Source organism: Vicia villosa, unplaced genomic scaffold (genome assembly GCF_029867415.1).
Source record: "Vicia villosa cultivar HV-30 ecotype Madison, WI unplaced genomic scaffold, Vvil1.0 ctg.001467F_1_1, whole genome shotgun sequence".
Taxonomy (NCBI): Eukaryota; Viridiplantae; Streptophyta; class Magnoliopsida; order Fabales; family Fabaceae; genus Vicia; species Vicia villosa.
This window is the reverse complement of record NW_026705627.1, coordinates 68,446-83,993: the sequence shown is the minus strand read 5'-3', so window position 1 is coordinate 83,993 and position 15,548 is coordinate 68,446. Positions and strand designations below refer to the sequence as shown.

At 31.6% G+C, this 15,548-nt stretch overlaps 2 protein-coding genes across 6 annotated transcripts; both read right to left on the bottom strand.

The window, feature by feature from the left end:
- Nucleotides 1-1,559: 1,559 nt before the first annotated feature.
- Nucleotides 1,560-6,874, bottom strand: LOC131635344 (phosphoinositide phosphatase SAC8-like). 5 transcript variants are annotated; one of them, XM_058905960.1, is made up of 20 exons: nt 6,570-6,873; nt 5,777-5,851; nt 5,200-5,327; nt 5,007-5,098; nt 4,845-4,902; nt 4,597-4,653; nt 4,434-4,466; nt 4,197-4,278; nt 3,994-4,100; nt 3,741-3,827; nt 3,560-3,637; nt 3,304-3,368; nt 3,074-3,169; nt 2,858-2,957; nt 2,638-2,746; nt 2,487-2,559; nt 2,309-2,402; nt 2,132-2,218; nt 1,913-1,997; nt 1,560-1,822 (listed from the first exon to the last, which is right to left on the bottom strand). In XM_058905960.1, exons 1-20 carry the CDS (start codon nt 6,730-6,732, stop codon nt 1,695-1,697), a joined length of 1,797 nt encoding a protein of 598 aa, XP_058761943.1. In that variant the 5' UTR covers nt 6,733-6,873; the 3' UTR covers nt 1,560-1,694. The 5 variants fall into 5 exon arrangements, 3 of the variants coding, with proteins under 3 accessions (XP_058761943.1, XP_058761944.1, XP_058761945.1); XM_058905961.1 differs by having other exon boundaries at nt 1,913-1,979; XM_058905962.1 differs by having other exon boundaries at nt 5,777-6,249; nt 6,570-6,706.
- A 5,943-nt stretch (nt 6,875-12,817) lies between these two features.
- On the bottom strand, nt 12,818-13,894 carry LOC131635345 (uncharacterized). Its single transcript, XM_058905964.1, has one exon. It carries the CDS (start codon nt 13,892-13,894, stop codon nt 12,818-12,820), a length of 1,077 nt encoding a protein of 358 aa, XP_058761947.1.
- Between the last annotated feature and the right edge of the window lie 1,654 nt (nt 13,895-15,548).

Genomic DNA, 15,548 nt, shown 5'->3' with positions numbered 1-15,548 from the left:
AAACACACAATACTTTTAACAACACAAATGAACAATGAACATAGTCTTTCACACAAATAAAACAAACAACTTGAATAAATATGTTTAAGAACAAAATAAACACAAAAGTTATGAAACAATGTTAAAGAAAAGTAAAAAAATCAGAAAAAAAGATGCATCACAAGACAGCGAAAATCATATAAGCTTGAAAAGATCAATGTTTTATCAAGAGACCAGATTTCTTACCCGTTGATGATTATGGTGAAAGGATTTAAGCTGAAAGAGAGAGAGAGAACGAAAAGTGATTGCAAGAGAGAGAATGAGTTGTGAAAATGTGGAAGAAATATGTCTTTGTTGGGCATTTGCAAGGAAATGATGAAAGATGTTGGACAATTGATTTACCCAGTTGGACAATTGTGAAAACTAGAGCTGTCAATATGGGCTACCCGGCCCTAAATTGGCCGGTCCTGGGCTTTTCAGGGCTGGGCCAAAAATGCTCTATATAATATGGGCTCGAGATTTACTACCCGAGCCCGGCTCTAGATGGGCTTCGGGCTACCCAGCTCTAAATGGACTTTTTTATTTAAAAAAACTAAAATAAAAACTCCATGATATTTATTATAAATAAAATTAAAAATTATGTTATTTTAAACATAATACATTTTTAAGTACTATATTATCTCTTATAAATACAATATATGTCTAAATTGTATAAAATAATACTTGAATATTTATTATAAAAGAAAAACTAATATAATACGATAAAAAATATTGATTATATTAATGTATAATATTTAAAAGAGAAAGATTGAATAAAATAGAGATAAAATTTAGTGAAGTAAGAAAAATCAATATGCTATGGAGTAAGATTATATAAATAATATATATTTTTAAAATTTATAATTATGCGGGTCTGATGGGCTACCCACAGCCCATATGGGCTAGCTCTAATGGGTAGCGGGCTTTTTAGGGCTGGGCTAAAAAGGCCCTGAAAAATATGGGCTCTAATTTTAAGGCCCAAGCCCTATGATTTTTTGGGTCCGACTGATCGGCCCATATGGACTAGCCCATTTTGACAGCTCTAGTGAAAACTAATGGATATTAAGAAGCATCCGATAGAAATATTGGAAGGGGATTGCCACTTGGAGGAATAGAGAAATGTGATTGGTAGGAATAAAATTTTGATTTAGCAAATTACACTAAAGAGCTTTTGTAAGGGTAATTATTTTTTATATTAAGGATAAATTATGGTGTTTGGTGGTATGTTTTATTATTAGTTAGGTAGTTGAAGTTTTTCATTGATGGGGTATAACAATTAAACGCTTTAAATTAAATTATTGATTACGAATTTAATGTTTGATTTGATCAATATTTAATATGCTTTTCTTACCAATGATTGAATTTTAAATTATAATTTTTCCTTCCAAATAATTGATAATATTTATATATAAAAAAATGTAAAATATTGAAGTATGAAATAATTTTAATATCAATAAGACCTTTTTTATTTTTTTTTTAAGAAAAAAATCAAAGTGGCTGTGCATGCACCAATAGATATGAACAGTTTATGGATAGCAACCTATCCCAAAACAATATTTATCAACATAAGCATCAAATTTAATCATATTTACAATGTCTAGAATAAGACCACCGTTTTTTCTTCTTCTTTTTGAAGTTTTGTTCAAAAGGGTAGTAAAAAATCATGGTTACTTGTATCACAAGAGACCACACAATCGGGGCCTTGAGCAGAACTGTCTTCCATTAGCTTTGACTATTGCCATGATTCCAGCAGTTATTCCAGCACAGATTACAGAAGACACATACTGCTGCGTGTTTCGGCCCGCTATAAAATAACAACAGATTTTCAAATTTAAATTAAAAAAAAAAAAAAAAAAAAGGCAAAGCAAGCATCAAGCAAAAGAAAGTTAAATACCTTGATGAAGAGTGAAGGAAGTTGCTGTCAAACTACCAATGATCAAAACTGATGCCACAGGGAGGTACTGCAAAGTTACATTTTTCTATAAAGCATGTCAAGCACATTAAAATGGTTTCATAAGATCTCAACCACGACAAGATTAGCTCATTTTCTTTTTCAACCATTTTACGATTCAGGTGGTAGAAAATGGAGATATTAGGATCCGATGTTACTTACAGATAAAGGTTCAAAGCTATTTCGTTGAAAAGGAGAAGGAGCATTTCTTCGGACAGTATAGTGACCGCTTATCAGATCCAGAGCATCCTGCAGAAGACATCAAACTCATTAACCATTTTTGGATAAACTGCCACATATTTATTGACTGCAATGAATCATGAGCATAAACGAACTTGCCTGCCGAATTCCATCGTGAAAATTATTCAAGTAATAGCGCGAAACTGCACTAATCCCGTCTTTGATTAATCCAGCTAGGGTTTTCTTTCCATATCTGCATCATAAATAAAAAATTTATCAGGATGACATAAGAAAACATAAAAGCACAGGATTCGTTCATTACCGAAATTCTTCGTACCTAACTAAGTCTCCTTTGAGAGCATTAGTCCCAGCATACTCCTGGCTTATCTCATCACCTTGCTCTGCCCATACTAAATAAAATTATTGGATTCAAATAAGCAGGGTTATAATTCATAAAAAATAATAGAGATTATCAAGAACTTTCATACATATTCTAAATTTTCCATTTTCCTTGTCAAACATTGAAATGCACTCGGAGCAGGTAAGAACTCCAATTCTCTGCAATTGAAGATTTAATGCCTTCTGTGCCATATAACACTGCAAACAGCGACAAGATAATCAAAATAAGTAGTTGCATAACTTACACAAAGGAGGACAGTCAGACATGGATTAAGAAACTTTAAATCAAATTATCCTATGGCGGGGAACCTGAGTAACATTTGTTCGATCAAGGGAATCGATGCAGTTTGCTCTGATAATCCCTTTCTGCTCCTCTAGTATATCTCCTTTTCTATCTATCATGAAGTATCTGCTCAGCTGAAACAGAAATGATTAAAAATCTAAATCATATAGATTGCCAGCATATCAGGATTGTGGCAACTAGCTATTGATATTCGTTAATAAATACTTGAATTTTTTAATTACCTTTGTTTTTGAAAATCCTCTGAAATTTGATCGTAAAGGATTTTCATACCATCATTTGAGTTCCCACAGTGGAAATGGAAATCAAAAGGCACATATCTGCCATAGTGTCATGGTTCGTGAGTCATAAAACAACAGATGTAGTTGAAAAAATGTGAAAAAGATTAGTCATAACAATCAATGATATATAACACAACCAGAATAGAGCATAAGAAAAAAGTCGAAATTATCACCTCACATTTTGCTGATTTTGCATTTCAGCGGCGTATGCTGCACTTAATTGACCTTCTTCACCATGCTGAGGCAAAGTAAAATTAACATGAAATTGATCAAAATAGAAGACACAAAGTAACAGTAATAAAGCCTCTATATTAGAAAACCAAAATCAGTTTCATTTAAAGATGCTACATATCTTTGAACTCACTATCAATCTGAAAAATAAATTTGCGATAGATTCAGATTAGTATCGAGAAAGAGTAGATAGTATACTTTGTCAGTTAAATCAACCGCTATTATCTCTCCGTATCTTTGTGAGAGATCGTGGAAATGACGATCCACAATATTTGGCTGAAACAGAAGGAGTAGAAGGGGAAAAACAATAAGAAATGCATATAATTATATTGTGTGAAAACAAATTAAGAATCAGAATGACTGAGAAATAAAAGCGTACTGTTTGCTCATGATTAATAACCCTAAGGTGTGGTTTATAGCTTAGATCAACAATCTGCTCCCACAAAAGAGGAACTGAACCTCGCACCTGCAAAATATTAATTAGAGTACAGATCATAAACAGGGAGCTCAAAAATCGATAGTGTAATGTAAATTATAAAACTAAATATGCTAGCGGAAAACAAAACTAACTGTAAAAAGAAAATATCAAAAGGAAACAATGGAAGTAGATACTCATTAATGTAAGATAATACCTGCAAAAATGAGAAACTGAAATCTTCAGTTTCAAGTAACTGTTCAGTTTCAATGAAATTGGCAGTGTCCCCTTCAAAGTTAGCTCCTCTTCTCCACATTCTAGTTCCTATACTTCACCATATTGTCATATTATAATTTATAATGAGTTATTGTAAATTTATTAACAACCATTATAAGAATGAAGCATCTTTGGACATTGTACCTAGACGTCGTGTACATCTCCTTGATATTAATGTCAGTTTAGCAGACAAGTCTTTTGGTTTCAGCTCAGCTGTTTGGAAGCTTAAGTGTCGGTTAAGGGACAACGTAGCAGGCTTATATAAGTTAATGCATACTTCATTTTCATGTACTAATATTATACCGAGAACACATGCATACATAGACATTCACGCAGAAAGGGGTCAGGGGAGAGAAAAAGTAGTTAAAATTTCAGGATATTCCCTTGTACTAGGGGCAAGATGAATCTGTCAAGCTGTCATAGAAAAGATTTTATGTTAGGAGAAGCTGAAGTTCATTAAAGCTTTAAGAAGACTTCATTTTTTAGTGAAATTGAAAAAGAACTTTTACTTCAACAAACAGAAAATGCTGCAAAATTATCTGACCTTAAACTCAATGAGCTCCTCCATAAGATGCTTGTTCCATACATATCGCGGGTCAGCCTAAAACATAAAATCGCAAAAAAGAAACCATTAAATTTTAAGCAACCTCCCCCCTTTTCATTGCATCAAATGATGTCAACAGGTTGAAGAGGCTTTTCTTCGATCTTTCCTATTGTAAAAGTAAATGCATAAGAGAAATGGTCTGAAAGAGAATTTTCGTGGCACGTTGCAGTGGCATCATGTCAACTAACCTGCTTCCATAGTGGCTTACTCATCCACCCTTCAACTAACTTGCTTCTTCTCTGCAAGCTGATCGATAAGACGGATTACATCTTATGAACATCAATATTGCAATAATAGTAATAATAATAATAATAATAATAAACCAGCAATATAAGGACCGTGAATCTCACTTTAATGTAATATCTGTTTCATAAGAATAGTATAGGCCTGGCATTGACTCTACTATTTTCAACAATGTCAAGAAGTATTCTTCATCCCGTTTCTACAAAAAGATAGAACACAAAGGAGATATTGAGTATGGATCACATGTATAACACTTGATTGATCGATCCCTCAACAACTTATAATTACATAACCTCTTACTTCTTGAGGAGTTGAAAACTTCAGAGCCTCATTACATGCAAGAACTCTCATAGACATCAAGCGATACACTGGAAAACCAAGGAAACTTCCAACTTCCTTACGAGAAGTTATTACAATAGCATAAGTTCCTGTATCAATATAGCATTATTCAATCTTAATGTGTATAAAGGAAGTTATGTTCTTTAACCAGGTGGTTCCTAGAGAAATAAAGATTATTTTTCTCCCTTCATAACAGTTCTATAGCTAGCTTAACTTCTTTATGCTAAACCAATGCATTCAACATAATCTACTTGAGAAGAAGGCTTTCCTTAATAGGTTGTTTAATGCCATTAATTACAAAAAAATACACTACTATGTATGGACATATATTAAAGTACAAACAGGACTATATTTCTTTTTTAGGTTAACTGATTTGCACCGTCGGTGTAAAAAAGTTCGCCACGTGCATCTTGTAGCATCTTACTTAATAGATATTTTAGAAACTCATCCAACAAAATGGAAAAACGATAAGACATGACTGAATGCATATGCAAGTACATAAAAAAGCAACTCAAGATAAAATTATAAGCATATCTACCTACAACCAATCTTATTGTTCCCACAACACCATAAATCGTAGACGTCTTTGTTGGACTTTCTGAGACTGTGTCACCTGCAAAAGATTCATACCGAAAAGAAAAAAAGATTACAACAACAACAACAACCAAGCTTTATTCCACTAAGTGAAATTGGCTACATGGATCAACTTTTGCCATAATGTTCTTTCCAGGATCATGCTTATATCCAAATCGTCAATATCGAGATCTTTCTTAATAACTTCTCTTAGTCTTCATAGATCTTCTTTTTCCTCTAGTTGTTTGATTTCTCTCCATCTGATCTACTCTACAAACCCCACAATCTGCAGGTCTTCTCTCTACGTGCCCAAACCACTTAAGTTTATTTTCCACCATTCTCTCTACTGTAGGTGTTACCCCAATAGTCTCTCTATAATATTTTTATTTCTAATTCTGTCATGTTTAGTTTTACACACATCCGATGCAACATCTTCATCTAATATAAAGGAAATTATTACAAAAAAATATATATTAATTTCAAATATGTTACTGAATAAGTGCAAGCAAAAGAAACATTAGTTTTTGGCTATAAACAACTTCATTAATAAATGTATAAATGTAAAAGATTGCCCATAATCCTCTCTTTCCCAAAATAATATTAATAACTCACCAAGACCAAAACCCTACAAAAAAAAATTTCCACTTGAAAAGCAAATCAACTTCTCCTAAAAAATGACAATAATTAAGCTACAAGCTTCATAAAAGTAAAACATATTTCCATTTCAAACCAATAAACTCAAAAGAAGAAGAAATTACCATCAAGGGAATTGATGTTTCCATCAACACGACTAATCCAGAATCCATGATTCGGAGATTGATGGGATTTGATTACAAATTTGTCCTGAAACTCTTGCAATTCAAGCTCATCGTAAAGCTTGAATCTTTCAGAAGAATCTGAAGGGGATTCAGTGACGTCCATTGATAAATGATTGAAGAAAAACAAGATAACTCTTTGATATGTTAAGAAGATAAAATCAAAATGCAGATTTTGGTTTGAATTTATGAGAAAGTCGTAGTCGTATGTAACAACCTGTTCTTCATCTTCAACAACTAAACACCATTATTGTAACCATTTTGGATCAAAATTACTTTTATACCCTCAGAATAATAGTTTAAAAATCAATTCCAGATCATGCTAAACTCAATAATTCGTAGGTTAAAATAATTAAACACAAATGATTTTTTTTTTTTTTTATATACAGGGAGCATGACTAATTTGTTTAGAAATTATTACTCAACCTTGTCTAAATATTTTTCAAAAATATTTAGATTTAACTATTAAAAGTTCACATATACAATATAGACGGAGTAGTATTAATTATTAAAAATTTAATACATAATTGTGAATATTAGAGTTTAAATTCAATCTAAAAAATTAATTTCTATTAGTTGAGTTAAAATTTTTAGACTAAAAAATATTTTGATTAAAAAAAAATGCACGAATTGTGAGAATAAACATACTTGGAGTTTTTTTTAGAAGAAACATAGTTTGATATTACTCAAATAAATTTGATCTAATTTAAAACCACGCTTCTAAATATGATTGAGAAATCTTTTAAAAAATATATTTGACATACTTTAAAAAAATTAATAGAAAATAAATAATATAAATTTTATTTAAACATTTTATATATATGATTATGACAAGTTGAATAAATTTAAAGAAAAAATCATAGTATATTTATTTAAATAAATAAACATTTAAACAACATAAATATTATCTATTTAATAAATAAGTTAATTCAAGTAGAACATTATTGGTGGTTCGCTTATGATTTGATCGATAGACTTTAATATCATAAACTAACTTTTAAAGAAAATGGTACGAGTGTTCATAACTAGGAGTCAACTCGCGAATCCATCAACCTAAATCAAATCAATAATGAATTATTCAATCATGTTCATTTAAGGTTGTGTTTGAGCTAACTCGTGACAACCTGTATAACTTTAGTTCGGATATCAGATTTGAATTTTTGAACTCGTATACTCGTTGACATAATATTAGTATTTATTTATTATTTGATATGAAAAACTTAAGATATGACTACTAAGTCCTCTAATATTTCATTCATCGTCAATAGTGCTACTAACTTAATATTAGACTAATTAATTTATGTAATTTTAAGATTAAATATTATTGTTTATTTATTTATTTTTATTGTTTTCCACTTTTAAATTGTACATAAATGATGTATTTTTATCGTTTTCCATCCTATTTATGTTTTAAAATTTTTGTATTGAGTTGTGTTACATTTATCTAAAATTTAAAAAATTTATTATATGCACAACCCACAATCTAATCCAATCTAATGAGAAAATGATAAACTTGATTTAATTCGATCAAACTAAACTCAACCGTATACCTCTAATGTAATGTATCAATGTATATAAACACTTTCAGCAATTCTATCTTAACACCATTTCTTATACCCATTTGTTACACCATATACACTATTCACTGTATTATATGGTGAACATTGTTTTTTTTAATAAAATAATAATATTTAAAATAAAATATTTTTTTTTAAATTTATTTTATAACACAAATATATGATTATATCATTAACCAACTTCACAATTGAATTAACCACAAAAATATACGTTATTAACCAACTATTTTTAATATAATTTATTAACCAATTTCACTACTTCATTAACTAATAAAATACATGCTATTAATCATATTCGACAATGATATATAAATATATTAATAAACTTTTACACTCCATTAACCAACTTTACTTTACTATTTAATATATTTTATATATTGAGAATTAATTAACCAATTTATGAACAGTATTAACCAATTTTATACATAGTATTAACCAAAGTTATTCATCACATAAGATTATCTTTTTAAGTGAAAATATATATTAACCAAACTCTGAATTGTATTAACCAATTATAACACTCAATTAACAAACTTGTATTTCTCAGTCAAGACACTAATAACCAAACTATGAACTATATTAACCAACTTATAAAACTGAATCAACAAACTTTTATTTTTCCAGTTAATACTACTTTTTATTGTCAGGATATCTATTAACCAAACTACAAACTGTATTAACCAAGTTTTTACACCCTATTAACCAAAGTTGTTTTGGAGAGAGAAAAAAATATAAAGAAAATGTCAAAATTATGTATGTCATTGTTCACCGTATTTGTGAATAGTGACATATGGCGTAGTGTAGGAATTGAGTGCCAAAATATCATTTCTTAAACACTTTAAAGACTTTATATCTAACCAATGCATATATAATTTGAGATTTTCTAAATAACTCGAGATAAACATGTTCGAATAAAATGTGGCTCTAAAACGTGTCCAATTACCATCCGACTACTTATGATGTCGGCGACCCAGTGTGATACTAATTGGGTTCCAACCCGGTCCTAAACATTACTATTTTGACAAGAAAATTAAAAAATTATAAAAAAAATATGAAAATTGATTTGATATCTCGTTAAGAAATATGGTTTAGGTCTAATTCAACTCTACAAAATCGATTTATATATGAGAATTGTTGCCACTTAGTGAGGGAGCTAAGTTCTAAGTATTAAGGGAGCCAAAAAGATTATATATATATATATATATATATATATATATATATATATATATATATATATATATATATATATATATATATATATATATATATATATATATATTAAAGAAACAAAACAATTTGTATTTCTTTGATATGTCAGTAAGTAATACATAAAAGGTATTTATAGAATACAAGGATAGATTAATAATCCTAATTCTGGCCTGAGAATCAGAGCAATTATTCTCTCTTTAAATGCTAATTCTAAATATGGTAGAAGACAACTAATTACTAATTCTTAATAGCTAATTACTGATTATTATTTACAATGAATATTATGCTGAGCAGTATAACACAGAATAACAGATTCTGTACTTATCTCTCTAATAACTTCCAACACTCCCCCTCAAGTTGGCATGAATATGTCATTCATTGCAAGCTTGCTCACCATATCATCAAATTGTCTCTTTGGAAGACTCTTTGTAAGAACATCTGCTACTTGACTTGTGGTAGGTACATAGGACATACAAATTTCACCACTGTCAATTTTTTCTTTAATGAAGTGCTTGTCCACTTCAACATGTTTCGTTCTGTCGTGTAGGACAGGATTATGGGCAATGGAAATAGCTGCCTTATTATCACAGTAGACTTTAATTGGTGTTGGGCTAGAGACCTTTAATTCTTCCATGAGTTTTTTAATCCATAGTACTTCACAAAAACCATGGGCCACTGAGCGGAATTCAGCCTCTGCACTGCTCCTAGCTACAACATTTTGTTTTTTACTTCTCCATGTAACTAAGTTTCCACCTACAAAAGTACAATAGCCTGAAGTAGACCTCCTGTCATTTATATTACCTGCCCAATCAGCATCTGTGTAAGCTTCCACTTGTATATGCCCGCTGTTTTTGAACATCAATCCCTTCCCTGGAGTTCCTTTTAAATATCTCAATATTCTGAAAATAGCTTCAAAATGAGTAGGTCCTGGTGCATGCATAAACTGACTTATCACACTTACTGCAAAGGCTATATCAGGCCTTGTATGAGACAAATAAATTAGTCTACCGGCCAGTCGTTGGTAGCGTTCCCTATTTACCACTTCATCTTTAGATGCTGCCTGCAGTTTTACATTGGGATCCATTGGTGTTTCAGCTGCTTTACACCCCGTCATCCCTGTTTCTGTGAGTAAATCAAGTATATATTTGCGTTGGTTGAGAAAGATTCCCTCCTTAGACCTTGCAAACTCCATCCCGAGAAAATACTTTAATTTTCCAAGGTCCTTGATATCAAATTCAGCTTCAAGTCTTCTCTTTAGATTACCTATCTCGCTAACATCATCTCCTGTCATGATAATGTCGTCGACATACACAATTAAAATAGCAATCTTACCTTCATCTGAATGTTTAAAGAACAATGTGTGATTTGCTTGACTTTGGGTGAAACCATGTTTCTTAACAACACTTCCAAATCTTTCAAACCAAGCCCTTGGTGATTGCTTTAATCCATATAAGGACTTTTTCAATTTGCAAACTTTGTCCCGTCCAAGATTTTCTTCAAATCCAGGAGGTAAACTCATATATACTTGTTCATGTAATTCTCCATTCAAAAAAGGCATTTTTAACATCAAATTGGTGAAGTGTCCAATTGAAATTTACTGCAAGAGAGAGAAGAATTCTAATGGAATTAATCTTAGCAACAGGGGCAAAGGTCTCTTGGTAGTCTATACCATGAGTTTGAGTAAAACCTTTTGCGACTAGCCTTGCTTTGTACCTCTCTACACTTCCATCAGCCTTGCATTTCACTATAAAGACCCATTTACATCTGAATGCCCTTTTATTATGAGGTAGAACAGTGATACTCCAAGTATTATTTTTCCTTAGAGCATCCATCTCTTCTTTCACTGCTAATTTCCAATTCGGATCACCTAATGCTTCTTGAATAGTTTTGGGCACAAACAAATTCGAAATCCTAGACACATATGCCTTGTGAGTGTGTGATAACTTGTCATATGACAAGTAATTAGACATGGGGTGTTTAGTGCATGTTCGAGTACGTTTCCTATCAGCAATTGGGATATTAAGGTCGGGAATTTTTTTCTCAAAGCAATAGGAAGATTCATATCAGGAAAAGACAAATCCAGTAAATCATTGGAAGAGTAAGATGGATTACCAGACGAAGAACTAGAAGGTGAAGTTTCAGTAGGACCTTCACTTGGCAAATCAGATTGGATTTTTTCCGGAGAGACAATTGGATTTGTAATACCTTTATGAAACCTTTTTCGGACATACACTTGAAGTTGAGGATTATGATCCTCAATCAATTTTTCTCCCCCTGTTTCAGACATTATATTATCCGACAATTCAAGATTAAGCATTCTAGGTTCTGGATGATTTGTAGTCACAATATCATCCAGTGCAGGTAAAGTTTCCCAAAAATTATCTTCTTTATCAACACAACGATTCTCCCCCTGAAGATAATTTTTATTAAAAAAAGGTTGATTTTCAACAAAATTGACATCCATACTTTCAAAAAATTTCTTTGTTATTGGGTTAAAACATTTGTAACCTCTTTTATTTGAAGCGTAGCCAAGAAAAACACATTTTTCAGCTTTAGGATCCAATTTGGAACGGAAAATATTTGGGATGTAGACATAACAAAGACAACCAAAAACTTTAAGGGGAAGATCCGTAATGATGCGAGATGTGGGAAAATAAGTTTGTAAAACTTGCACAGGAGTGTCATATTTTAAAACACGAGATGGCATTCTATTGATGAGGTAACAAGCAGTTAATAAGGCATTTCCCCAAAGATATTTAGGTACATTCATAGAAAACATAATAGCTCTAGTAACTTCGGGGAGATGTCTATTTTTTCTTTCAGCAATACCGTTTTGTTGTGGAGTATCACGACAAGTGGATTGATGAATTATCCCCTTAGCTACTAGGAATGTACTTAGATATTTGTTGAAATATTCAGTGCCATTGTCAGACCTTAGAATGCCAATCTTAGTTTGAAATTGGTTTTCAATCATTTGAAAAAAAATCTTTAAACCTTTGTTCCAATTCAGATTTTTTCTCTAAGAGATAAACCCAACACACACGTGTATGGTCATCAATAAATGTCACAAACCATTTTTTTCCAGACATAGTTTTAATTTTTGAAGGACCCCAAACATCACTATGGATTAAATAAAAAGGTTGCGAAGCAGAATAAACTTTTGAAGTAAAAGACACGCGGTGATCTTTAGCTAAATGACAAGCTTCACAATGAAATTGTGAGGAATTTATTTCTTTGGAAAATTTTGGAAATAAATACTTAAGATAAGGGAAACTAGGATGGCCTAATCTTTTATGCCATAACATAACTTGATCTGAAACGGGAGGTAAAGTTGCACTATTTAAACCAAAAACCATTGCATTTCCAAGAGAAGTTTCATCAAAGTAGTACAATCCATTCATCTCTCTAGCAGTTCCAATCATCTTCCCCGAGTTCTGGTCCTGTTTGTGCCACTGTTCCAACAGGAACATTAGGTGATGAATTGAACTTTAGAAGTTTAAAAAGGTGATCCATTTGCTCCTTAGTAAATGGAGACGAGCCAGCCTCATTGGTTGTAGACGTAGGGCGGTCACCAAACCTTCCAGCTTTTCTATTATTTGGCCTACCATGTAGTTTGAAACAATTTTGCCGAGTGTGACGCTTTTGACCACAGTAGTCGCAAACTAAATGGTTCTTGTCACCACCTCGTGGATTAGGGAAAGGTTTGCGATTGACTTGAGGAACAACCAATGCAGATCCTTCGACTGATGGAGGGACAATGGCAACCTTTTTTCCAAGCATCACCTGCCTGCGACTCTCTTCGCGACGCACTTCAGCAAATACTTCACCAATTGGAGGGATAGGATTCCTGCCAAGAATTCGGCCACGAACCTCATCAAACTCAATATTTAGACCTACAAGAAACTTGAAGACACGACGAACATCCACCATCTTCTTGTAGTGCTTGCAGTCCTCGGGTGACTTCCACTCATATACATTGAACAGATCCAAATCTTGCCAAATACGCTTGAGACAATTGAAGTATTTGGTAACAGAATCTTCAGCTTGACGAATTTCTCCAAGCTGGAGAGTTAATTCATAAATTTGGGATTGGTTGTCCAAATCAGAATACATCTGAGAGACACTTTCCCAAAGATCTTTTGCAGTAGCATAACAAAGATAGTTTGCACCTATCTCTTCAGTCATGGAATTGACTAACCATGTCATGACTATGGAATTTTCAGCATCCCAACTATCATAGTCTGCACCTTCCTTGTCTGGTTGTTTCTTGTCTCCAGTGATGTAGCCAATTTTTCCTCTCCCCCTGAGATACAAACGGACAGACTGTGACCACCGAAAATAATTAGGACCGTTCAGTCGAATTGTTGTGATCTGAACAGGGTGGTTTTCATGGTATGTTCTGACAGATTGAGGTATTTCAGTTTTAGGTAAAGAATGTTTGGGCGAATGCTGGGACTCTGTATCAGACGAGTGATCAGACATTATGTGGGATGGAAAAATGAAAAAAACGGAAGCAAAAGAAAGAAACCTAAGGAATTCTTCCAGCTCTGATACCATAAAGAAACAAAACAATTTGTATTTCTTTGATATGTCAGTAAGTAATACATAAAAGGTATTTATAAAATACAAGGATAGATTAATAATCCTAATTCTGGCCTGAGAATCAGAGCAATTATTCTCTCTTTAAATGCTAATTCTAAATATGGTAGAAGACAACTAATTACTAATTCTTAATAGCTAATTACTGATTATTATTTACAATGAATATTATGCTGAGCAGTATAACACAGAATAACAGATTCTGTACTTATCTCTCTAATAACTTCCAACATATATATATATATATATATAATTTATATTAGAAGTGTTCAAAATCAAACCGGCCAAATAGAAAATCGCAAAATCGAACCAAATCAAATCGAAATTGCAAAAAACCGCATTTGGTTCGGATTGTTTGGGTCATTCTTTAATAAACCGCGTGGTTCAGTTTGGTTTGCGGTTTGTATTTTACAAACCGAATCAAACCGAACCAAACCGCATTATGTTACAATCTCCCAAACTTCAATTAACTTATATTCAACCAAACTGAAACCTATTATGTTTTAACCTTACGATTACGAATTATTTTCTCTTCCTCACACTTAAGGTTTCAGTTAAAGTCTTCTCAAATCTCTCCTAGAGGTATTGTGCCTTCTTCTCATCTTCTTTTCCAAGTACATATCACATATTCTTTTCTAGTCTTTCATCTCTTAAATTCTTTCTTTTTCATCTTATTATTTTTATTCTATTGTTCTCTCTTCCAATTACATTTTTAGTGTTCCTCTTCTCATCTAATCTCTCATCTCATCTCTTCTGTTTTTTTTTTCTTCATATTTTCTAATATTTCTTTTTTTTTTTCTATTTCATTATAATGTTTTTTATATTAATTTATGCTATTATTTTATGTTTTTTATTTCACTTTTATCTAATATTATTTTTGTATATTAAATGAAAAGTTGTTATCTAAATATGATGAATTTTGTTGTTATTTGATAGCGCATAAATGAATAAATACAAAATTTGTTGTCATTTATATGTGTATGTATGACTCAATAAATTTTTGTAAAAAAAACTGAACCAACCCAATCAATCCAAACCGTATTGGTTTGGTTTAATTTGGTTCGGTTTTATTTCTAAAAGCCCACTGAATCAAACTGACCGCAATTTTTTTTCTTGCAGTTCGGATGATTTTTTACGTCGAAACCGCTCAAACCGCAATGCGAACACCCCTAATTATAACACCTCTACTTTTGTTTAATTACGTAACTAAGAACTTTTAAGCTTAATCCTTTAATTAATAATCAAATAAACTATAACAAACTATTTTCTTGATTTATTTTGTGAGACTATGATATGAATATTTTTTAATAGTTTATTTGATTTGTTTGATATATAAGATATTTAACATTATTAATTTTTATCTATATATTTTATGAAAAAAAAAGGAAATGCACTGACAGTGTAAAGTATTTTTACACTGTCAATCAATGAGAGACATGCATTAGAATAAATTACATTTTTAATTTTAAAAAAATTGAAATTACATGGCAAATTAAAGCAGTTTGATAGGTCGTATGTGTAAACTGTTTTACACTGA